At 38.0% G+C, this 26503-nt stretch overlaps 1 protein-coding gene across 3 annotated transcripts in view; it reads left to right on the forward strand.

Annotated features, from left to right (window-relative positions):
- The window catches only part of LOC121429953 (mediator of RNA polymerase II transcription subunit 12-like protein), a 71575-nt gene that overhangs the window by 24037 nt on the left and 21035 nt on the right, over positions 1–26503 (forward strand). For all 3 annotated transcript variants that reach the window (XM_041627216.1, XM_041627217.1, XM_041627218.1), the window contains exons 10-34: positions 255–525; positions 3670–3769; positions 4944–5080; positions 6462–6593; positions 7066–7195; positions 8011–8225; positions 8735–9454; positions 9971–10134; positions 10853–10961; positions 11863–11993; positions 12726–12839; positions 13521–13662; positions 14506–14641; positions 15091–15399; positions 16516–16796; positions 17093–17197; positions 17714–17952; positions 18453–18623; positions 19177–19312; positions 20547–20612; positions 21033–21142; positions 21834–21966; positions 22514–22675; positions 24539–24706; positions 25657–25899. In XM_041627216.1, coding sequence (XP_041483150.1) covers positions 255–525; positions 3670–3769; positions 4944–5080; positions 6462–6593; positions 7066–7195; positions 8011–8225; positions 8735–9454; positions 9971–10134; positions 10853–10961; positions 11863–11993; positions 12726–12839; positions 13521–13662; positions 14506–14641; positions 15091–15399; positions 16516–16796; positions 17093–17197; positions 17714–17952; positions 18453–18623; positions 19177–19312; positions 20547–20612; positions 21033–21142; positions 21834–21966; positions 22514–22675; positions 24539–24706; positions 25657–25899 — 4624 coding nt within the window. The remainder of the gene's footprint in view (positions 1–254; positions 526–3669; positions 3770–4943; positions 5081–6461; positions 6594–7065; positions 7196–8010; positions 8226–8734; positions 9455–9970; positions 10135–10852; positions 10962–11862; positions 11994–12725; positions 12840–13520; positions 13663–14505; positions 14642–15090; positions 15400–16515; positions 16797–17092; positions 17198–17713; positions 17953–18452; positions 18624–19176; positions 19313–20546; positions 20613–21032; positions 21143–21833; positions 21967–22513; positions 22676–24538; positions 24707–25656; positions 25900–26503) is intronic.

The raw sequence follows: 26503 nt of genomic DNA on the forward strand, positions 1-26503 counted from the left end.
ACAAAAATCATAATAATATTTTCTGTTTACTGGTAAATCAAGATGGGAAATCCACTTTGGTTCTTTACCTTTCATGTGAAAAATGGAATCCATGTATTAGCTTTGTACATTTTCTATAGTTAGTTGGAATTACCATTTCAGATCAAGTTTGAAATGATATCACAGGTTTTCAGAAACAGAAGACTATTTTCATAAAATGGAAAACCACTGTCCCTAAATACTGTTTCATATTACCCCTTGCTTCTGATCATCAGCGCCCAGATGCCATCCAACCCTCCGTCCCATTCCCAGCATGCCCTGGCCAGCATCCTGGCCGAGTTCCGCAGCTGTCCCCAGCATCACTCCATCATCCTAGGTCTAAGCTGCATCCTTCAGGCGGTCACCCTGCGCTGTCCCAGTGCCCTGGTCTGGATCAACCTGGGCGAGAGCAAGAACTACAGCGTGCCTGGGTCACCGTTGGACATCCTACCCTGTCCGCCGTCCCTACTGCCCCTTCCTGGTAGCATCTCCATACAGAATCATCAGGTGGGTTTGTGTGTCTTTGTATCATTGTATCTAATTGTTTTATATCTGCATACATATCTGTATGCAGATATCTGTTCTTGTCTGTTTGTTTGATATCTGCATATATACAGTTAGACATTAATATAATGTATTTTCATAGAATGTTGGTATGTGTTGTTCTTGTCTGTTTGTCTCATGGCATCACAGTGGGTAGTTCACTGATAGCCATGGTTTAGTTAAACGTGGGTTAACTTTATAGACCAGAGTTTTATGGAGTGCTAATTGTCAACTTATTCACCAATTAAAATTATTCTTTCCTGCTTCAATTTTTTTTTCTTTTTTATTATTAATTGAGTCATGAATATGGAAGAGTGTGATAATACAAAAAAATATATGTAATTTGAATGAACTAATTGGTACATAATAAATTCCAAGAAATATATTACGAAGCGAGCATTCCATAGGAGTGTTGTTTCAATTTTAGTCAAGATCAGGGCTAAACTAAATTTAGGTTTGATTACTAGAATACCACCCAGTGTGTTTGATCTGTACAGTTTGATTGTATCAAGGTAGGTTTGTTTTGTGTCAGTGTGTCTCATTGTCTATAGGTATGTTTGCTTTGTGGTTCTTTGTCTCATTAATTGTAACTAGGGGGGTGTTTCACAAAGATTTAAGTATGACTTGGAGTCGCACTTAAATGTCTAGTTGCGTGCGGAATAAAAGGCATGGTCGCATTGGTCAGATCATGCCAAGAGGATGCGCACTACCGCGTATTGATCAATAAAATTGCGTGTTGCATATCATGTACGCGTCAACATTTAACCCTATCTAGGCCGGGGGGTGCCTCGGAGGCCCCCCCCTCAACAAATCGCGCAATATTTTCGCCGTGCGAAATTTTTTGACCGCGCCACTCGCTGACTTTTTACCTTCAAGTCTTGCGCAACTTTTGAGACCAACTTTGCGTCACCTGGGTACGTGGTTCCGAAATTACGCAACATTATGTAAGTGCACGTCAGACCGAAAATTGCTCAAAAACGTGATTTCATGTACAAAGTCAATGCAAATTGTGTTTTCAACCAAAATTCATAAATGTATGATTATTTTGAGTCTTGCTGGTCTAAATGTATTTATTTTATGCTTTTTATGATCACAGAAGAGTCCCCAACAAATTTAATTGAAAAAACAATGAAAAACAAAAGGTCAAAAACAAAGAAATACATAAGAAATTGCAAAAAACAATAAAATACATAAGAAAATGATCTGATATTGCAATTTTTTTCATGTACACTTGCTAAGAACACCACAAAGAGTTTCTATACCAAAAATTAGTACATTTGGAGCTTTATTTAGGGAGTTAGAAGAAAAAGTATGATTTCGCATACTAATTACGCATAAATTAGCATAATCACTTAATAGCGATTCGCATGAAATAAATTACTATACAATCTTGTAGATTACGTACCAGGCAACCCGCGTGCCAATTTTCGGCGCGATCGCGCGGTCGACGGCCGAGATCTTAGGGGGGGGCCTGGGAGACCCCCCCCCCGGCCATATGAACTCCCAAAATACCCCGGCCTAGACAGGGTTAAGTGCGACCTAAGTCATACTTAAATCTTTGTGAAACACCCCCTAGGCATGTTTGGTTTGTGTATGATTGCCCCACTCTATCACTGGATTGGAGTGAGAGTTTCTTCAAGTCTGTGTCTACCCTTTTTTATCTCTTTCCCTCCTGGAAGGGGAGGGGGTGGGGGATGTTATCTGCCTGCTTTATGCCCATACAAAATCCCTTTGTCAGTTCTAAGTGGGGAGTATCATTGCATTGCATTGTTTATTGGGATGGTTGTTATTGGGCTTTTTTACTATTCGATATTCGTATATTCTGTTTTTATGTGTATCTGTCTGTCTTTTTCGGATGTTTCTGTCTGTATCTTTATGCTTCCTTGTCTGTATTTTGTACTTCCTTCCATGAATTTCATTATCTTTCAAAAAATTATCCCATGAAAGAAAATAAGCTGGATAGATGATTTAATTAAAGTTTTGGAACCCATCTGATTTAGGATGACATTAATGCGTAGATTAATGGTGGATTGTATGCATACTAATGAATGTTGTCTACCAAATGAAATGCAATTTACATACAAATCATTGAATACATTTCCATAAATAACACACATGTACCCTCTTCTTTTATAACCAGTCTGCATATTAAATTTCTTCCGTCGTCCCTCGTGACTTTGACATCTGGGGGATATTTCATGAAACAAGTTGTCAATGATTTTCTCTGATAATCTGTTATAAGCTACTGAAATCCTTGTATCTGATTGGCTGAATGCTAAACTGTCAGTGAATGCCACTGAGTGAAAAGGTGCTTCATGAAGTACTCATTATCAGTCATATTCTTGGTTCACTCACCTCCCTATTTTGAGTGAAGTATCCGTTCTATTTAATATGATAATCCTGTGTGATCAAGTGTGTCTTGCAAGGAATCTAAGATGCAATTTCGTGGGATTTGGTGGCAGATACACCTCTGAATATTTTGTTTTTATTATAAGAAAATGTTGAGATGGATGGAAAACGAGAAAAATTAAGGTGTTTATTTTGAGTTCATCTCAGAGCAAGCACTAACCTTCCCCCTTCCCAGTGTTTGCTGCGATGGTGATATATTTTTTTTTATTGAAGAGGAGAAATAGGTAAATGATAATGACTGAAAAATTAAGAAAAACAAAAAATATGTTGGTTGGAAGGTGATATCCACTGAATGTAAGAAACAATACTTCATGTGAAATTGGTAGGGAATTCTTGCAAAAACAACTAATACAAAGAAAACATTAAAGAAGTGTCTTAATTGCAAAATGCATTATCCTTGATTTATTTCATATTTTAAAAGGCAACTCCACCACCAAGCTAGTATAGGTCTATAGCACATTTGCGATGATATAGAAACAGATGAACAACAATAGCTCAGCCTCTATGTTTGTTTTTTCTTACAAATTTTTAATAAAACATGGACTATAGAATCTTGTGTCAAAGGCTTGCTTGGGAGATCTACATTAGTAATGTAAAGACATTTTTCGCTTACCACAAGTATAATATAAGATGGAAGACTTGGATTTTTTTAAATTTAAATTTTGTAATCATTTATCTATTTCTCTGTATTTTCTGTAGATTCGTAGCAGCATTCGTCAGGCAGAAAACCAGATCAAGATGAGGAGCAGAAGGGCAGAGGTCAGGTGGTCCTCAGATAAATGCCAAGAATCCGCAGCTGGTAAGATGAAAAACAAACTCTGATAAACATCAAAGTTTGTATATTGTGTCATACATATACAGTCGTGGCCAGAAGTTTACTTACAACCAGGAAATTCAAATAAAAAGTTGACACTTGCCAAACATCATAAAATTTACTATATTTTATATAGTGTTTGTGCTATCATTGCTTTGTCATCAGAAGCTGAAAATATTTAGGTGTCATTTTTTCCACCAAAATCTTCCTATTTTAGACAAATTAAAATAAAAATTGACAAAAAAAATTCACATCTGTACCAGTAACTTCTCAACACAAACATTTCCGATTACACTTCTATGAAACGATGTTTGAAAATATGATATCAAAGAATAGAATATACTTGGCACAAATATTGCTTTTTTTCTTCAAAGAAAATTCCACCTGAAATATGCTTTAATCCCAACGGCACCCCAATCATGTGAAAGAGCTTAATACACTCTTTCATTTGAAACCAAAGTCTTGGTAGTATTGCCTTGCTCTCACAGAGATCTCACCCACTTTACTCTGTTCAGTACATCCTCCCTTTGAAGGGGTACTCCAGGCTGAAAATACTTGTATCTAAATAAATAAAGTAAAATTCACATAGCCAGATGCTTAAAATTTCACCAAAATCGGATAACAAATGATAAAGTTATTGAATTTTAAAATTTAGCAATATTTAGTGAAAATAGTGATATGTACGTCATCATGAAAATTCATTAGGTGGGCTGATGATGTCATATCCCCACTTTCCCTTTTCTTATGTCATTACATGACATCATAATTGTTTCATGTTTTTCATACATGTTTGAATAATGTGTCTCTTTTATAATGAAATAAGATGCACCAATGAATATCTAATGCAATAAATCAGCTGTCAATCCAATTTTTTCAGTTCTTGGTAGAAACAAATTTGAATAAACCTGATAATAAAATACAAAGAACAAGTGGGGATATGACATCATCAATATTCTATTGAATATTCATGAAGACATGCCTAGAAATGTTTCACTGGAATAATGCAAATCTTTAAAATGCCGTAACTTTGTTTTTTCTAGTTCGATTTCGGTCTAATTTCAGTGTTTTTTGTTTGATTTTTCTTTATCTGTTTAATTATATTATTCTCAGCTCAGAGCATCCCTTTAAGACAATTGTTATACTCTGTTTTTCATTCCAGGTCACACGATATCGAGAGTACTGCAGACGTTAGAAGTGCTGGACGGACATTGTTTTGATCGCTGTGATGCTAGCAACTCAATAGATGCACTCTACAACAAGATATTCCTGAATAATCAAAAACAGGACTCACCAGAAGTATGTACATTATTTTGGAGGAGAGGGGGGGTGTCACTTTTGAGGGATGGAAGGGTGGGGGTAGTGGTAGTATGATGTGAAAATATGCTTTAACAGTTCTGATGCTGGCACCTCTTAACTATTAAATATATATTTATCAGAGATGAAAATGATAGTCAGAATGACATTAAATAGTTTGCAGATGGGGGTGGAAGGGCAATGGGGGGGTTTACTTATTTTTTGAAAAAATGTTGGTATGGGGTAGTGAACAAACCTTTACCACACTGCCCTATCCTGAGCAAGCATGCACTTCTTAACCCTATCTAGGCCGGGGTATTTTGGGAGTTCCTATGGCCGGGGGGGGGCCTGATCTCGGCCGTCGACCGCACGATCGCGCCGAAAATTGGCACGCGGGTTGTCTGGGACATAATCTACAAGATTGTATAGCAATTTATTTCACGCGATTCGCTATTAAGTGATTATGCTAATTTATGCGTAATTAGTATGCGAAATCATACTTTTTCCTCTAACTCCCTAAATAAAGTACTAATTTTTGGTATAGAAACTCTTTGTGGTGTCCTTAGCAAGAATACATGAAAAAAATTGTGATATCAAATCATTTTCTTATGTATTATATTGTTTTTGGCAATTTCTTATGTATTTCATTGTTTTTTTGACCTTTTGTTTTTCATTATTTTTTCAATGAAATTTGTTGGGACTCTTCTGTGATCATAAAAATCATAACATGAATAAATTCAGACTAGCAAAACTATAAATAATCATACATTTATGAAGTTTGGTTGAAAACACAATTTGCATTGACTTTGTACACAAAATCACGTTTTTGAGCAATTTTCGGTCTGACATGCACTTACATAATGTTGTGTAATTTCGGAACCACGTACTCGGGTGACCGAAAATTGGTCTCAAAAGTTGCGCAAGACTTGAAAGTAAAAACTCAGCGAGCGGCGCGGTCAAAAAATTTCGCATGGCGAAAATATCGCGCAATTCGTTGAGGTGGGGGCCTCCGAGGCCCCCCCCCCCGGCCTAGATAGGGTTAAAACAATTTTTTTTTTTAGCTTATTCATAAAGTTGAATGCTAAAACTGACCAGATTTTCATTAGAATGATATAATTCTTACTCTCTCTACACCCTCTTCAGAGTGATGATCCTATAGTGCTTCTACTGTGCCAATGGGCTGTGTCCAGAAAGGACGAGTGATCACAGAGCTCTTGATTTTCACCAGAATGTTTTATTTTTGTTTGTTTCTATACAGCCTCTTCAGAGTGATGATCCTATAGTGCTTCTGCTTTACCAATGGGCTGTGTGTCCAGAAAGGACTAGTGAACACAGAGCTCTTGATTTTCACCAGAATGTTTTATTTTTGTTTGTTTCTATACAGCCTCTTCAGAGTGATGATCCTATAGTGCTTCTACTGTGCCAATGGGCGGTGTGTCCAGAAAGGACGAGTGAACATAGAGCTCTTGTTGTGGCCCAGCTCCTAGAGAAATACGTCATCGACATGGAGACAGAGGTGAGCAGGACTAGAGCTAGATTGACAGAAACAATCTTCAAACTTTTAACCAGTTGACCTACTTAATTCCATGATTCTGATAAACTTAGTATACTGAAAGCTTGATTCCACAAGGCAATGCTCCTAAATTGGGGCAAAATCATCCTTGCTTTTCAAACAGAAAAATTAGGAGATCTTATGTGTTTATACTTCAGATTAAAAAAAAGGAAAATTTTGAGAGCATTCATATTCTCTGAATAAGATAAGCTTCCATTAATCAGAATGAATGGTAAAATATCATTTTCACAAGGTCAATTTATACTTCATAAACTTGGTAGCTATAGACATTACTACATGTTATGTTCTTTAAAAGGGGCCACAATTTCATAGCGATAAAACGCCCAGTGGAAGCATTTAAAGTAAGCCAAGCATGCCATGAGTATCAATAAGAGTTGATCATAAGAGTGAAACAAGTGATCCCATCTCTTTATAGAAAATGGCTGAAACAGAAGGATTGGAAGACAAAGAGATGGCACCAATCTCCCCTATGCCTGCTGCATCGACCACCCCAGTGTTTCAAGTCTTACTTCAACATTTCCTGGATGTCAGAGCCCCTGTGATTGGTGAGTCTTGAAACATCTCTTTGAAATGTCCATGATTGTTATTTGTGAAACCATCTCCCTGCTGAAATACACTCCTGGCAATCTATCGATGCTGATAAACCTTCCCGGGGAAACAGTCAGTCAATGATATAGTTCATGAAGAAAGCTGCCAAACAGTTCAACCTTTTTGTATTTTGTACAATTTACAGTGACAATGACACATGACTTTTTTTCTCAACAAAATATGATTTTCCCCAAAATAAAATTCTTCAATGATATGTGTACTTTCCATGAAGTGTATGATTTTATGAACTGATTCAAGTTTTACAAATTAACAGCCTCAATTAACAAATCACTCCAACTATCAGTCTTCACTAAGTTCCATTTGTACAATTGACTACTAAACAGATACAGATATTAGACATACATCAAATATCCCATTGGTAAATCGAGAATCCCAAATTTATTGGGACAACAATGGATTCAAAACTTTGTTTGACTACTCTGAATCATAATGCAATGGGAATGTCAATCTGCAAAGATTGGATTTCAACTTAAACTGATGATAATCAAAATGAATGAGAATCTCATTTAGCAGCAAAGAAAGGAACAACGGGAGAGCATTTTGATCAACATTTGCTGTCTGACAAGTTGTCAGATCTGACAAATTTTCTTGACTTTGATTAGCTGAAAACCATTGTTGATTGGTAACTGACATATAAAATAGAATACAACCTCTGACAAGTCGTGTTATGAATTGTCCCCAGGGTACATAAATTGTGCATAACTTTATGGCCCATGCACTTATTTCTTCTTCAAACTCAAACTCGCTACAGATGACAATTCATCTGCTGATGACAAGAAAGCCTTTGCCAACCTAATCCTACTCTTTGGTGAGCTGATCCGGTGTGAGGTATTCTCCCATGATTCCTACATGTGCACCCTGATCTCCAGGGGTGACCTGACTACCACCCCTGCCCCTCAGACAGGGGCGTTCGTAGGGGGTCCAGGGAGCCAGAGGAACGATGGAGGTGCAGGTGTTAAGAGTGAGGTGAGTTTGTTTGGTATGCATTATCTTGTAAAAGGTTTGGATTATCTGCTGGTAGAGAAATCGTATTTGCCACAATTATGGTTATGATGGTGGTTATGACGATGGTAATGATGGGGGTGATGGTGGATGTTTATGATGATGATGATGATGATGATGATGACAATGATGATGACGATGATAACAATGATAATGATGATGACGACAACAATGATGTTGGTAACTGTAACATTGACGATGTAGGTGATGATGATCATCATCATAATCATCATGGTTATGGATACAATGATGATGATGATAATTGTTATTATAATAGTGATAAATGATTTTAATGATGATGATGATACATGTAGTTATGTTTGGTGAAGATATTGGTGATGACGATGATGATGATTGTGACATTGATATTGATGGTGATGTAAAGTTTTGCAGACACCTTTGCTTGATGTTGACCTGAAAATTTTTCATACAAATGATTGAAATAAGTAAACTTAATTTCTGTATTTTGATAGGCCAAGGATGATGGTGAAGAGAAGCAGGATTCCTCCGACAATGAGGACTATGGTTACCTTGACGACAAACCCCCTCCTGCCCCTGCCCCGCCCCCTCGCAAGGAGTCTGCCTCCTTCCAAGAAAAATTCCTCGAGTCCATCCAGTCGAAATCGGACTCCCAGTCAGACATCTCCGATGACGAGAAAGACAGTCCGATGGACGGCGACAAGAGCGACGAGGAGAAGAAATCGGACATGGATTACAGGTCTCCATCTCCGGAAGCACCTCGCGTCAATCGCCATCAGCTCTACGTGAAGCACTTCCCCATCTCAACTGAGGATGGTTCTGTGTACCATGAGAGTAATCAACGCTCGGTGCTCCTCTACGGCTTTGGTCGTGCCCGCATGGAAGCCAGGCAACAGGTCAAACATGTCCAGAAAGACTTATTGAAAATCCTCACCCAAGGAGGGGGTAAATGTGAAGGGTCAAAGGGCAAGAAAGTGTCCAAGTCTGATGAACCGACAATCAACAAGGAGGAGGCGATGCAGAGGTTTCTTGCGCTGTGTTACTTCGATCAGCACATGGTGACGGGTTCTTGTGCAAACGGGGTCTTGGATCAGGTTCAGTCATTCAGTATGGGCAATAGGGACACACCACCCACCTTTGACCAGGTTACACTGGTGTTTGAACTCTTTGAGAATGCACTCAACATCAATGGCTTGCTGGAATTTGCTGTCAAGGTTTGTTGTTTTCTGTAAAGTCCTACAGAATCATTTAAAAATAATGATATATGATACATTATCATGTATACACTGTAAATAAATCCTTGGCAATGCCATCAAAAAAATGTAAAGTCTGGTATATGTAAAAAAAATGTAAACTCTGGTATATGTAAAACAAATACTATGACTCCAGTTATTTTAGACCATACTTTACTAGAAAATATACAGTAACAAAATTGTTTTCCCCCTTGACGTTAATCTATAACTATCAGTCTTTATACACTAGCTTCAAAGCTTTATATTTGTCAAAAGCTTAATATGATTTTATTAGTGAATGCAAGGTATATAAAATGAAAGAAAAATCCATCCATAAAGCTGTTAAATTTACTTCGTAGTGTTTGCGAAATGAATAATGTGAAAAATATGCATGTCATAAGGCATCTTCAGTTAAAATTTTATCTTTATTTTTTTGCCAATATATTGAAATTACCTTACATGAGTTTTTCCTTTGTGTATTTGATTTTTTGTTTTCAGATGTTATCTCACATGAGTCGTGTTGAGCATGAGTTGATGAGAAGGAAATCACCGCAGAGTGGGACATACTGCACCAATCTCTGTTTGACCATAGTAGCAGTGCTTCGTCGCTTCCAGGCATGCTTGCTGGTGTTCCCTGAACAGACAGCAACGGTCTTTGAGCTGTAAGTTGCTCCATCAAAACTACTTAAAGTTTAAAAGTATCTGTATCTGCAAAGTGAGCTAGCCTTCTTAACACTTTTTACTTCCCCGTTCACATATTTAAGTACTTAAATGGTCTTTGACCTGTAATTTGCTTCATCAAACTTTGGGGTCGACATCGGGCACAGGCAGAGCAAAGTGTGCAAGTGTCTGTAATGTGACTGTAATGCTTCAAAAATGAAAACCATATGGCAAATGTGGAGGAAGATTTCACTGAAAACGGTCTAAATTTCGCAAATAAATAGGTGGCAAATGTCTCCTGGAAGCTTGTAAAAAGCTTGATTTTATGCAAGCCAGATGAACCGCATCAGCCATTGCAGCATGTCGCATTCATGCATGAGCATGTGCAACCAACAGATGTTGACTTTTTCTCAAAAGGCATTGCAAATTTTGGCTTGTCTGCTGTAAACAAAGTGTAGTCTTGGATTATCTGTGCCTGCATATTATACATGTAGAGATCATTTCTATCATCTTAATAGTAACAGTGGCTACTTGTACATTACATAGCGCACAGGTCCACCTTCAGTGCTCAAAACACTTTAATACAGAAAGTAAAATATACACATAAATAATATTTAAAAAATCTGATATAGAAATTTAAATTTTGAAATCATCATGCGGTCCCATAATTTAATACAATACAATGGAAGTTGATTCTATAATGTGATTTGTCTTTGGCAGATTGTGTGGTGTTGTAAAACATGTGAGTAACGTAACCAACTGTACTTCGGCAGAGCGCTGTATCCTGGCTTATCTCTATGACCTCTACACTTCTTGTAGTCATCTCAAGGTGAGTATTATGTATTCTTCTCCAGGGTTCCCAGCCCATCAGGGAAATCAGGGAAAATTATTTTACCTTTTTCCAGTCAGAGAAAATTCAGGGAATTAGATTTAAAAAAAACAACGTCAAATCGGGAAAATGCCTCAAATGAGGGAAAACACAGAAATTTGATCAGCCAAAATTTGAAAGCTCGGTAGTCAGTCAGACTGTTATATTTTGTTGCATATAAAAAAAAATTAAATTGAATATCAAAACAACATCAATTGAATGACTGGTTATGGTGGTACTAATTAGTTTTACATTATTTTTATACTGAGATACATGTACATGTACTTCACTGCAAGAACTTAGAAAACATTTGAAACAGGGAATGGGTTCAAATAATTATCAGGGAATTTTCAAAATTCATCAGGGAAAAATCAGGGAATTTTGTTTTGTTGAAAAGCTGGGAACCCTGTAGTCACAGTCTAGTGTCACCCCCCCCCCCCCCCTCTACACTATGCTGCTAGACTTGTTTTATTAGAGCAATGTTTAACCCTTCAAGCAGCCATCCCTATTTTGGTTAATGTTGATCTGTAATCATACATGCAGCACGTAGATACATTTGAATTAAGTGCTATGTAAATGTTGCATGTGCATTATTTTCATTATTGTCATCCAAGAAACAAAATTAATTACCCGGTGAACAAAAGAAAAACGGATGGAAGAAAGAGAAATTCAAAAAGGAAATTCTAAAATAATGGGGGAAAATATCTTTGCGATCATTGTCTAGTCTTCAATAAGCTCTTCTGCTTGGAAAATTGGAAATTTGAAAATTTAGCTAAAAGTAATTGATTCCATGGCCCGTGTGGGGATAGATTAATGTTGATATACATGTCCTGAATACAATTTTTTTCTCTCTCTACTTCAGTCCAAGTTCTCAGACTTGTTTAGCAGTGTGGCCAATAAGGTGAAGCAGGCTCTGTATACTAGTATCACCCCTTCTGAATCAAACTCACGATGGAACCAAGACTTCATGCAGGAGTACATTGATAATCCTAGGTAAGGAGGAGGAGGATTATGATGAAAAAGATGATGCTGATGATGATGAAGATGATGGTGGTGGTGGTGATGGTGATGATGATGATGATGATATTGAAAATAGTAATTTTTTATTTATTTATTTAAAACGGTTTAATTCAACAAGGGTGTCTATAGGGGCTGAAAAAGCCGAATTGCATTACCCGTTACAATCATTTACATAAAAACACAATATCAAACAAGGAACAACTCAATTTACACAAATTCTACATCATAAATACACTTATATCACGATATAAATTAAATAATAAATTGATACTGAAAGTACATGCATTTGTTGTAAAATTTAAAAAAAAAAAAAATTCCAACAGATTAATTAAAAATTTACATCTGAATGGCAAGACTCATTTTACTTTCCCGTATTAATGATGATGATGATGGTGATGATGTTGATGGTGGTGGTGGTGATGATGATGATGTTCATGATGATGATTGTGATGATGATGTTCATGATGATCATGGTGATGATGATGTTGTTGATGTTGGTGATGATGAATGTAGTATTGAAATGTTTTTATTTTAACGAGTATGATGATGAAACATATTTCTATTTCCTTGTACCTGTTTGGTACACGTATGTGCTGTCTTTTCTCAGCTTTCCTCAGAACAATTGCCATATCCAGATCGCTTTGAAACAGAAGTATCCTGTTAATTTCACCAAAAGTGACGATTTTTTTTTTTATTTTGTTGCAGGGGTCGTGAATTCAAGCAATCATCTTTGGGTCGTCAGCTGAATGATAATCCAGGCGATAGATATAGCTTTGTGTGCAATGCCCTTCTTGCCATTTGCAATGCAGATCCTGAGAAGTAAGTCAAACAAAAATACTTTCAAATAGAGTACATGATACAGTAGTTATACTGAAATACCCGACATTGAAATTGAGTATACAATATCAACAGGTTTCAAAGGATACTTAAAGGTAAATGCCAGTTGTGGTAACGTCATCAAAATGGGTTTGTAAAGAATCCAATGAAATGTCCATCAAAGTGTCTGTTTGTATGATTAAAACATATGTGCCAAAGGATTCTAGAAGAAATTGTGTAATTGCTGAGAAATCAGCAACTAAGCACAGGATTCGGGTCAAGCGTCGGAGCGACATTCAAAGCAATAATCATACACTGACCCACGTGCGCTTATCTGTGTTGGTGATCTTCAGTGTGAACATTTTTCAGTGTAGATTTCAAGATTTCAAAAAGTTTAGTTTATGTAACTGTACCAGACCTAGATCCTCGATAATATACTGACAATTAAGCCTGGTTTTACATACTTCTCATAAAATCAGTATTTACTGCAACTACTGGTATTTCTCTTTAAAATGTGTTTTGAGCAAGTATCTGCTGTCATTGGGGAATTAATGTACAATAGCTTGACTTACAATTAATTCTTTCCTGGATTTGTATGTTTGATTTCTTGCTAAATTAATTTTGGAGGAAAGTAGTCCCCGAAAATAATTTTTTTTTTTTTTCCCTGCTTGGTTTGAATTCCAGATTGAACAGTCTCTCTATCATGTGTGCTGAATTGACCGCCAGCTGTACGACGCTGAGCTCTGAATGGCTTGGGGTACTCAAGGCCCTCTGTTGTTCATCTATACACAGCTGTGGGTTCAACGACCTTCTCTGCAATGTCGATGTAAGTTCCATGTATTCTTACCATAGAAAAGAACACATATATTTTGATACTGAAAAAAATAATAACTGGTAATGGCACAAAAAATTTCCAATGCCAATGGGTATGGGCATCCACGACCATGGCCTTCGATGGCCTTGGATAAATTTAAGCCCTTACTGAGACTATTGTTGATGCAGCGCATGAATGGTATAATAATGCACTATGCCCGTGCTATGTAGGTGTTGGTGTTGCTGTCCCCCCCCTAGAATAATCTTGTGTCTTCCCTGCATTGCAAGTTCATTATTAAAACGATTCATATTCCCAAATATCTTTATGTACATGTAGTGACATCTGTTGCTCGTTTCATAAAGGACTTGCAACTGTTGTATAAACTTTGCCATCATGGCAACTACCATGGAAACCTTGATCATGATTTGCTGCTGAGCCCTGTTACCATGGTAGTTGCCATATGGCAAAGGTACAACAGTTACAACAATCCTTTGTGTAACAGGCCCCTGGAGAGAGTTTCATGAAACAAATAGTGAGTGATTTTCATTGACAATTAGGCTTTCAACCAAGCAAATGCAGGCATTTTGGTTGTTTGTAGTAAAAGTCTATGGAAGTCACTTACTTTCTGTTGCATGAAAGACTGCCCTGAATTATGTAGGTATTATATATTCCAGGAAATTTCAAGAAGCAGAGGTTTACTTGTCAATGATCCCTGTGAAATTTCAGTCACACAATCTTGTTATTCTTTGTTGCATTTTTGTTATGTTAATTCCACTCTTATCAGCTTTGGACTGCCATGTGGTTTTTGATAAATACCTTTTCATATTCAAATTCAATATTTTCATCTTGTTTCAGGTGAGTGATCTTTCAATCCATGACAATATTGCAGTCTTCACAGCCATCCTGATTGCCAGACATTGCTTCTCGCTGGAGGATGTGGTAGATCACGTTGCTCTTGCTTCCCTTATCGCTGCGAACCCTGGCATCTCTGGTAAGTCAGCATAGTAGGAGGAAGAGTAATAGTAGTAGTTCTAGCAGCAGTAGTATTAGTCTAAAATTTTAATTTCATATGTGGCCCTTTAAACTGGGATGGCTTAATTACCCCCACACTTGTTGCAATGGTCCTTGCTCCCTCCTCCCCTTTGCCCAATGCATTGCATCTTTGGCCGTCCTTTCTTCCTATTTGCCTTCCTGAAACTAAAAGAAATCCTGTTCCAAATGTGTCAAAAGAGTATTCTTCTGTCTAATACAATTATGTAATGGCCATTGTGCATGTTGAATGCTACATGGGTCCATCTGATTGAGGTATTGGAAAGCAATTGAAGTAGAAATTTATTTGCTGGAAGCACACCATTATAAACAGTTTCATGCTCCTTTTCAGTTGTCAGTGAATTATAAGGCATACGCATACTCAGTTTGAATATCATCTATTCCTCTCAGGTGCATCCATAGCTGATCCCGATGCCGAACCGGGAGCAAGGCTGATGTGCCACCTGCTCCTCTGCCTCTTCTGCACCTCCCAAGAGACCCCCACCGTACCCTCCACCGGCTCCTCAAGCACCAGTGGGGGTAATAACCCCACTCCCGCCCCTGGAGAAGGGGGACGGGGCGGTGGTAGTGGTGGAGCTGGTGGTGGTGGAGCGGTTAGGTTCATCAAGACGACCTGTGATCGTCATATGCTGGACTCTGCTCATAGCAGCATCACTGTTGATGCTTTGGTCGGTGTCTTGAAGGCCATCCTTCTGCTGGGTAAGTTATCCTGTCCTTGCCTTGACTTTTACTCATGTTCACTTTAATTGAAGGCTCCCCTCTCAAGGCTCAGATCTTAAATACATGTGCTTGTCTTATGAACAGAGATAATGAGTAGTAGCTTTTATATAAATCTTGTTTGACACCATATCACTGTGTATGATCAAACAAGATCTAATGGATGTTTCATAAAGCTCTTCGTAAAGTTACGCATGACTTTACGCATGACTTTACGCATGACTTTACGCATGACTGGAACATGTTCTTTGGTCATAAATCAATTGCATAGAGATATCACATAGCCCAGGAAAGGCTAACCAGTCGTGCGTAAATTCATTTGTATCTTACAAACAGCTTTATGAAACACCCACCTGGTACATAAACATTTTGTGCAGTCCTGAAATCGTAGCCGAAAAATTATCATGTTAATGTTTGCCAGCACAGAAAAGCACATGTGGGACATTGTATTATTATTGATTTGAAAAAAAAAACAAGCAGTTGGCTTGAATGCCTTGTCTATTTCCTCATTACTCATCAGTTATACATTTTGTATCGAAATAATTTAGCACATTTGTCTTTTACATGTACACTATACATTGGAACACCTGGGTGCTAACTCCAATGGATTCTATTTGAACTCATTGAGTTTATAACCACAAGTGACCTTTATGTCAGGGTTCCCAGCCCATCAGGGAAATCAATGGAAATTATTTTACTTGTTTCCAGTCAGGGAAAAATCAGGGAATTTGAAAAAAAATACCTCAAATCAGGGAAAATTGCCTCAAATGGGGGGAAAAATCAGGGAATTTTGATCAGCCCAAAAGTCCAAAGCATGGTAGTCGGTCAGACTCTGTTATATTTTGTTGCATATCATAACAACATCCATTGAATGACTGGTTATGGTGGTACTAATAAGTTTTACATTAGGTTATTGTACTGAAAATACATGTAATTCAATGTAACTTAGAAAACATGTGAAACTGGGAATGGGTTTAAATAATTATCAGGGAATTTTTAAACTTCATCAGGGAAAAGTCAGGGAATTTTGTTTTCTTGAAAAGCTGGGAACCCTGTTGTGTTTAAATGATTTATGTATACCAACGTTTCCTCTAACAGGTGATGCTGCTGTGGGGGGAGGAGGCTCCTCCTCAAGCCTCTTTGGCTCCTTTGATGACTTTGGAGGCAGAGAAGGCCGAGAAGGGGGCAACCAGGAGGAGGGGTTCGGCCAGGGTACCAAGTCCTCAGGTAACATGTCAACAGCCAGTCTAAGTAACTATGCCAAGTACACCCTGAAGACAATCTGCAGTCAGAACTGGGTCAGAGAAACATTCCTCAAGGATCAAGAGAATCTATGGACCAATGAAGTACTCTTGGATCAGTATTTATCGCATAAGCAGGTAATATAAAGATATTCCACTTTTATGGAGCGTTCAATACATAGGAAGTATCACACAAACATTTAATGATATTCCATATCTTTGGAGTGTTAGATAGGTCAGATCTATCACACAAGCATTTAATAATAATAATCAAACCTGAATGGTTTCCCTTCCAAAGATTTTCTTGTGATCCTTCAAAATTATTCATGGATGTTGAGGTCTCTAATACTCAGTAAATTGTTTTGTTGATTCATTGTATCAAACAAAAAAAACCTGGAATGATTTTGCATCCTCTTATTGTATTTTTTTTGTAGATCCACTACCTTCTTCAGTTGATTTGCTACCCGAGTGGGACATCAACCATTGGAGACGGAGGCTCAGACGCTGATCAGAAGACTATTATCACCCGCATACTAAAGGTATCTTCTTATTTTCTTCAATTTAATCTTTTTGCACCAGATTTTCAGTACATTTTGCTCTTTGCAAAGCACAAATTAATGTCATGGTCCTCTAAGGCGGAAGTGCTCTTTTAAAAATGCAATCCTTCCCTCCCACAGTTATGACTTAGTCAGTAGTTCATTGTGTAAAATCTGGTTCTATGCCAATTGAATGACGGAGCCTGGAAATCTCCCACACATGCAGCAATCACCTCTTCCCCTTCCCTCAACTTTGCACAATTCTATGTATCCTCTATCCTCAATCCAACCCTTCTACTCTCCTCCACTTGCTTCTTCCATTCACTAGTAAGTAAAAATCAATTTTTTACTTTTCATTTTCACCATACCCTTACAATCTTGGTTGGAATTCCAGCTGATACTCAAAACTATGTCCCTTGACCTTGGAAAACAACTCTCTGCCAGAGAGTCCAGCCAAAATCAATTAGTGAATACGACTCATATTTATACTTTTCATTTTTAATTTCACCCTACCTTTAGAATTTGAACCAGTGGACCTTACGGGTCTCTTGGTTGGAGCTCCAGCTGATGCTCAAACAGTGTCCCTCTGCCTCAGAGAACAATTCTCTGCTTGAGAACATCGCCAAAGCAACCATCGAGGTATTCCAGTTGACCCCAGAGGATGAACAGAGCTCAAGTAAAGGTGGATCAAGCAGCGGTGGTGGTAGTAGTAGCAGGCGCAGCTCAGGAGCTAACCAGAAAGGGAATCAGGACTCAAAGTAAGTTGACAGCATTCTCACCATTTTATGGTCTTTTTTCATTTTTTGCTAGAGATTTGAAACTGAATTGTTTTGTTACTAGTGAATGTTGTTTTGGATCAGACTTAGCTCTTAGCGGTCTTTCCATTTGTCTTCTTTAGTTTCAGAGAAGTGTGATTTCATTTCTTTGGATATCAGTGATATGAGATGTAACACAAGATATGGAATACATGTACTGTGTATCCACATTAAATTCAGATCTAAGAGATTAATTGCCATTGATATTTTTTTAACTACATGTTTGTATTTCCTAATATAAGCAACTGGAATGATGTACAGAAAGAAGGTGTCTTACAGTAACAATGATTCAGTTGGCGTCTTACCTTTTTTGCCTTCAATGTTTACTTTCTCTATCGTCTCTAAGGTTAGACAATAGGTCTATTAACATCCAGCAGACTTCTTTCAAAGAAACATATCTCATGGTAAGATATGTAATTCTCGATTGATTTGACCTGCTACAGATCTGACCCAGCCAACAGCAGTGTGTGGTTAGTAGCTCCTCTGATCTCCAAGCTTCCTAGCTCAGTCCAGGGAAGGGTCTTGAAGCAAGCTGGGAACATCCTGGAGAGTGTTGGTCAAACCTGGACTTCCAAGCCATCAAGCAAAGATAAGGACAAACAGGGTCAAAGAAGGTAGGTTGTTGGTGATAAATTCAGTCTTCTCAAACTTAAAATGATGTACAGAATTAAAAATCACTGAAAGAGACAAGGAATGAATAAGGTCTGTTAGTCCAAAGTGGGTCACTAGACATTCTTGTCGAGAGTTTCTCTAGTCTATTGGTGAAATGCCTTGAGAGTGAGAAGGAACTTAGAGAAAGTCTTTTGATGTTCCTGCAGATTCCTTGAAGAAACTTCTACTTCTTACAGTTATTTCATGCTTTATTATTTTAATTTGTATACTTGGCTATAGCCAAGCATTGCCAGTGAGTCATCTTCCATTGTTTTGAGGTTTACCTGCCTCCAGCATCAAGAATAAAAACAGCTAAGGTCCCCTAAGTTCCCATAAGACTCTGTTATCAGAGTTATAAGTCTAGATCACTCCTATCTTTAGCCAGACATCGACAGTGAGTGAACAAACGTTAACAAATTTAGAGTTGACCTGCCTCAAAGGCCAAGATGAAACTTAGCTTACACGGTTCTTAGATTTCTAACCCTGTCACCCATTACTTTGCTTACTTGAATACAGCCAAGCATCAACCGTGAGTCACCAGCCATTGCTGTCTTTAGTATTGACCTGTCTCAAAGGCCAAGATGAGCAAAGAGAGGGTCTCCTAACATCCCTGCAGACTCAGCTTACACAATTCCTGCAGTCACCAAAAGATGTAAGTTCTTTAACAGTACTCAGTTCATCAAAGATCATCTTTGCCTTATAATGTCATACTACTTTTACTGTTGGATGTAGTTTACTACATATGTCCAAGATTGTAGTACCACAAATCATTCTTTAAAAAGCTTGCTTAGCTGTGAAAGTAATTGGAACAGCTACCATCCAATTGCTCAACAATCAGATGATACCAGTATAGTTTTCAATAATCTAGAGAAGACTTGTGTGATGAGGTAAAATGAAGACCTCACTTCTAAAAATTCTCATTTCCATCTTTGTCGTTTGTGTAAATCTTGTACTGGCATCTCTGGTGATATCAGAGATGCATCTTCTAGTGGTTGACTGGCTGAGACAAAATTTCACAGCAATTGCAATGTTTATTAGTCATAGGTATAACAGCTCTGATTGAATTGAGCCCTTGGGTTGCATGAATGATAATGACATGATAATAATAACACAGTTCTGGTATAGCGCATACCACATTATGTCATATAACGTCCCTATTTGCTTCCAAAGGACTTGGAAATTATTACCCTGGCCTTAGCCCCGCAGCCTTTTTTATAGCGTGGTTGCATTTCAAGGAATTATTTCCTGCCAGGTATAATAAATGAATAAATAATATAGGATTTGTATAGCGCACATACCCACCTTGCTAGATGCTCAAAGTGCTCCTACATTACCCAGCTAAGCCAGTCTACTGATTCTGGTGCGCACAGCTATCTATTCATCTCACAATGTGGATGAATTTCTTGCTGAAGGAAATTACGCCATGACTGGAATTTGAACCCATGACCCTCTGTTTCAAAATCAGAAGACTAATCCACTGGGCCACAATGCTCCGCATAAGATTAGAGTAGGCACTCTTATAGCATCCTCTATTTAGATATTATGTATTCCGAGGTGCACTATCATTATTACCGTCTTCAGCTCGAGTTGTATCCAGCGATAACTGCATTCAAAGAATTAATCTTGCAGGGTACCTATTCACCTCACCAGAGTTGAATACAGCTGAATGTGGGTAAATGTCTTGCTGAAGGAATACAAACTGTGGTTAAGATTCGAACCCTTGACCCTCTTATTGAAAGATCTGAGTCAGAACCAGTAAATCATGATACCCCCATATTATATCATGTTTCGTTGGAAAAGTACTTTTAGAACTTACATGTATTCAAGGAGAGCGAACTGCTTTTCTAATACTCTCTCCATGCGATGTGTTTTGTATCCCTTTTCAGGACCGATGGGAAGACCCTAAAAGCAGGAGACTTATGCATGAAGCTCTACAACTCAGACTTAGTTTGGTAAGCATTGAAGTTCCATTTATGGTCAAAAAGTTTCATTAGCATGAAGACTGATTTTCTCACTTGATGCATACAGATGAACATGTAGTTACATAATGTACCGAGATCACTAAACAATGGTGTCTAGGGTTCCAGTCCCCACCCCCCCCCCCCCCCCTCTTCCTGGGCCATGTCATTTGTAAAAGTAGTCCAAAATGTATGAGGTATATAATCTCTTGAGAATAATAACATATTGATTGGGTCATAACTTTCCAGATATGTTAAGCCAATAATTTGTTCCTTTTAAAAGTGTGTCAGTATTTAGACATGTCTTTTTATGCTCCTATATTGTGTATGTGAGGTTGGGAATTTGTTTGAAATTTGAAGGAAGTTACATAGCTAGACAAGTGTTATTATAATTTTCTCTTCCTTTTTGTTTAGGTTGGGAATATGTTTGATACCATTATGAGGAGTATGATGTGGACGACAGAGTTTGCTCTTCTTCTTCTACAACTCATCACAACAGGAACTGTTGATCCACATACCAATAAGTAAGTGATCCCGTGTGATTTGTCCTTTTTTATCATTCTCTTGTTTTTGCTCCTCTTTTCCTTGTCCTCCATCACATCCTTGTCATTCTCATCATTTCCATGCTTTCCTTTTTCTTTCCCTCTTTTTCCTCCATTCCTGTCACTTTTAGTCTTGTTTTAGCCTTTATATTCTTCTGCCCATCATCACCATTGTTGTCATCATCATTACCATAACCACCACAATTACCACCATCACCACCATCACAACCACCACCACCTTTTCCATCACCATTATCATCATCGTCATCACCATAATCACCACCATTATCATCATCATCATCACCATCACTATCATCATCACCATCATCATCGTCATCACCATAATCACCACCATTATCATCATCATCACCACCATTATCATCATCATCACCATCATCATCACCACCATCATCGCCACCATCATCGCCACCTTCATCACCACCAAAACCACCTTTTCCATCACCATTATCATCATCACCATAATCACCACCATTATCACCATCATTACCATCCTCACTACCATCATCATCCCCATTAACACCAGCATCTTTTCCATCACCGTTATCATCATCATCATCATTCTCATCATCACCACCATCGTCAACTATCACCACCACCATCATCACCCATTACCAAAAGTTACAAATCTCGTATCCTCTTTTTATCCCGTCAGTGAGCTGTTCACTACTGTCTTGGACATGTTATCAGTTCTCATCAATAGTACCCTGTCCTCCGATGCTAGTGGTAGTCCAGGGGCAGGAGAAGAGAAAGGACGTTCTCACCAAGCTCTTATCAAGAAACTCAAGGTAACCCTTATCCCAAGATCCTACCAAATAATTATTTCATTTTCTTCTCTTTCTGTTCTTTCTGTTTTTATTTCCAACTTGAAGTACAGTAATTGGAAAGCTGATTTAGTATGAAAGAAAATTTTATTTGTATCAAGAATGATTTTACTCTGAACATTTTAATAATTCTGTACTTTTCTTCATGCTTTTCATATCTTCATGAAAATGAACCTCATGGTTTGGAAATTCATTAATTTATGACTAGAATTTACCCTTCTCAGAGCAGTACTGAATGCCCTTGCTTATTGTAAATTTGTTTTTTCATGTAGTGTAATTTAGTTGAGCAGTTTTGCAATTAGTCCCATGAATATCAATAACATGTTATTTCAAATGTGCTTTTTCACTTTATTGAAAACAAAAACTTTTGAAAAAATGGCTTTTGATACTGAAATAAATAACAATAAGACCAATAATATTGCAAACTGATCATTTTCAAATGGAAACCAATGCTTTTGATTTCATGGAATTGTTATCTGTAAATCTCACATTTCTTGTTGTCTATCTGTAGAAAGAGGTTGGTGACAAGCATTCTGACGGGATCAACCTGGTCCGTCAGCTTCTACCGGTCCCAAGGAAGACCATTGAGGTGATCACATGTGAGCCAATGGGGAGCTTGATAGATACCAAAGGCAACAAGATCACCGGCTTTGACTCCATTGATAAGAAACAGGTATGTGTATGTCTAAGTACTCAGTAGGTCTTCTAAAGCATGTTGTACATTGATAGATACCGAAGACAATAAGATCACTGTCTTTGACTCCATTGATAAGAAACAGGTATATGTATGTCTAAGTACTCAGTTGTTCTTCTAGACCATGTTGTACATTGATAGATACCATAGACAATAAGATCACTGGCTTTGACTCCATTGATAAGAAACAGGTATATGTATGTCTAAGTACTCAGTTGTTCTTCTAGACCATGTTGTACATTGATAGATACCATAGACAATAAGATCACTGGCTTTGACTCCATTGATAAGAAACAGGTATATGTATGTCTAAGTACTCAGTTGTTCTTCTAGACCATGTTGTACATTGATAGATACCATAGACAATAAGATCACCGGCTTTGACTCCATTGATAAGAAACAGGTATGTGTATGTCTAAGTACTCAGCTGGTCTTCTAAACCATGTTGTAACATTGATCGATACAAAAGGCAACGAGATCACCGGCTTTGACTCCATTGATAAGAAACAGGTATGTGTATGTCTAAGTACTCAGCTGGTCTTCTAAACCATGTTGTAACATTGATCGATACAAAAGACAACAAGATCACTGGCTTTGACTCCATTGATAAGAAACAGGTATGTGTATGTCTAAGTACTCAGCTGGTCTTCTAAACCATGTTGTAACATTGATCGATACAAAAGACAACAAGATCACTGGCTTTGACTCCATTGATAAGAAACAGGTATGTGTATGTCTAAGTACTCAGCTGGTCTTCTAAACCATGTTGTAACATTGATCGATACAAAAGGCAACGAGATCACCGGCTTTGACTCCATTGATAAGAAACAGGTATGTGTATGTCTAAGTACTCAGCTGGTCATCTAAACCATGTTGTAACATTGATCGATACAAAAGACAACAAGATCACTGGCTTTGACTCCATTGATAAGAAACAGGTATGTGTATGTCTAAGTACTCAGCTGGTCTTCTAAACCATGTTGTAACATTGATCGATACAAAAGACAACAAGATCACTGGCTTTGACTCCATTGATAAGAAACAGGTATGTGTACATAATCAGTACTCATTTGATCTTCTAAACCATGTTGTAATATTGATTGATACAAAAGGCAACAAGGCTTTGACTCCATTGATGAGAAACAGGTATATCTACGTAATCAATGGCACAGGGTTTGCTCTGTGACATTGCTCTGGGCTTTATCTCATCAAGGTGAAGGGTTAGGGTTACAGTAGGGTTTTATGTTAGGTGTAGGATTAGGGTATAGTGTTAAATCAAGGAATGAAGTTAATCATTGATTTAGTGTGTGGAATTCATAACAGAGTGATTGCTGCTGGAGCAAATGTCATGGAATATAATAATCAACCCTGCTTTGACAAAAGGAGACAAGTGAGATATTAACATAATTGAGTTTTAATGTTTTCGTATTTTACAAATCAATGTCTTCTTCCAGGGAATATTTTGTAGAAAACACTGATCTTGAATATGCGATATGGTTGTTTACTAATGTGCTAATGCATTATTTTGTATGCAAATGACATGCACATTTTGCTCTTTTACAAATCTTACACTTATGATGTCAGTTGTGATTCCATAAAGTTATTTAATGGCCCCAGGTACCATGGTTTTCTTACAATTGGGTTTAGAAAACTCTTAATGGAGTGCCCCCCAGGGAGCGGAGAAGGTGCTTGCATTGTTTGTGAGCAAACCAGATTCCAAAGACTGGGGTATTGATTTATATCTGTAAAGCTCTTAGAGACACTGTTCCAATCTATCAAGTGCTATAATGAAGTGGAATATTACTATAATTGTCATTTTCTCTTTCTACGTTTGATGCATAGGGGTTGCAAGTATCAGCCAAGCAGAAGATAAATCCCTGGGATACGTTAGAGATCCTGAAGAACCCCGCCCCTCTCTCATGGGCGTGGTTTGGGGGTATTAGGATGGAGAGAAAACCGTTGAGATACCAGGAGCAGTACCGCCTTACACTCTACCACTCCCACAACCAGGTAAGGATAGGAATACCAGGGGGCCTGTCTTACAAAGAGTTACGATCGATCCAATCAATCGTAACTCTATGGAAATCTATCAGTGTCATAATTTTTTCTACAGGGAATTTGCTAAATGTCCTGTGTAAACCAAGAAGAACATACCAAATTGTCAAGAAATCAATGAATTTATAAATATACATTCATATCTAGATTTTTTTTAAACAAACATGCATTTCATATGTTGACTTTGCTGGCCTTCCATAGTTGCGATTGATCGGATCAATCACAACCCCTTTGTAAGACGGGCCCCAGTTTTCTTCTGATGTCGTCTTAAAGATGAACTCCAGGGTTCCGTCGCATTAAAAGTTACTATTATGGTATCTTTGTCATCCGATGGTAACTACCATGATGGTAACAGTGCTCATCAGCCAATCAAAATCAAGGATTCCATGGTAGCTACCATTGGATGGCAAAGTGCCCTTAAAAGTAACTTTTATGTAATGGGGCCCAGACGTGGAAGCACTAACACCATGGAATGTGGCAGAATCCAACAAAATGATCGCCTTTGGCTTTGTATGCATAAACAAATATTATGTGCCAGGGGATTCTGGTAGATACATGTACATGTACATGAATGATTCATTGCTGTGGAATGGCATTATAAAAATGGTATTCCCCCATGAGTTAGTTCCCTTTCTAAGGTTAAATAAATCAAGGCATGTTCCCTTGTTTTGTGGATCCCTGTTGCTAATTTCAAGTGCACGTAGGGTTTTCAAATAGTTATCAGCTGGCCTTGCTTTAAGTTTCTAAGAACTTCGTTTGGTGATGTAACAGGTCACTATCATTTCAAAGACATGTCAGGTAGATTGTTAACTGCATATAATCCAGTTTGACTTTTAGTTGTGAAGGTGTTTTATGTATGACTATAAATGAAATACTCCCTCCTATGCTCTCTCTGCCCTTACCAGGTCAAACCCGACAGCCACTATTTTGACCCACCACAAGTCCCTCCAGACGAAGAGGAGCCCCCACCCCCAATTAACCAGGAAGTAGAGAAGCCCATACAGGAGATGGACTCCAGCCAATCAGAGATCAAGGTTGGCGTTGTTATACCAGTAGAGGGCTCCAAAGAGACGACAAATAAGAAGGGAAAGAAAAGGCCGAACCGTAAGAGACCGGCCCCTACCCCAGCTCAAGCACCTATGAGAGAGGTAAGGATATTGAGCTTAATATTATATACTCCTTGTTTCAAATGATGCCTGGGGGCCTGGTTCACAAACAATGATTTAATATGTAACAGCTGATGTCAGTCAACCAGTGTGGCATGAGTATTATGACCACATAGACATTATGTAATGCTACTGCAAATTCCAGCCATTCCTTTTTGGTACAGTCTTTATTTTTGCTATCCCTGGCTATTGTTTCACAAAGATTTAAGTTGATGCAGAGTTGCACTTAAATGTGGACGCATACATGATATGCAACACGCAATCTTATTGATCAATGCGCAGTATTGCGCGTCCTCTTTGCATGATCTGACAAATGCGATCATGCCTTTTATATCGCAGGCAAGTAGGCATTTAAGTGTGACTCTAAGTCATACTTGAATCTTTGTGAAACACCCCCCTGGGGCACCTTCCTTTGCAAAAAGAGTTGCAATCAATCGCAACTTGATTTTCAACCAATCAACAGCGCGCATTTGGGACTTGCGTTTGATTTTTTTGACTTGCGTTTGATTTTTTTGACTTGCGTTTAAACGCAACTCTTTCTGCAACACCCCCTGGCCTGACAAGTTCCTAGAGGACAAGCAGTCTT

Source organism: Lytechinus variegatus, chromosome 16, assembly GCF_018143015.1.
Source record: "Lytechinus variegatus isolate NC3 chromosome 16, Lvar_3.0, whole genome shotgun sequence".
In the NCBI taxonomy this organism is placed as follows: Eukaryota; Metazoa; Echinodermata; class Echinoidea; order Temnopleuroida; family Toxopneustidae; genus Lytechinus; species Lytechinus variegatus.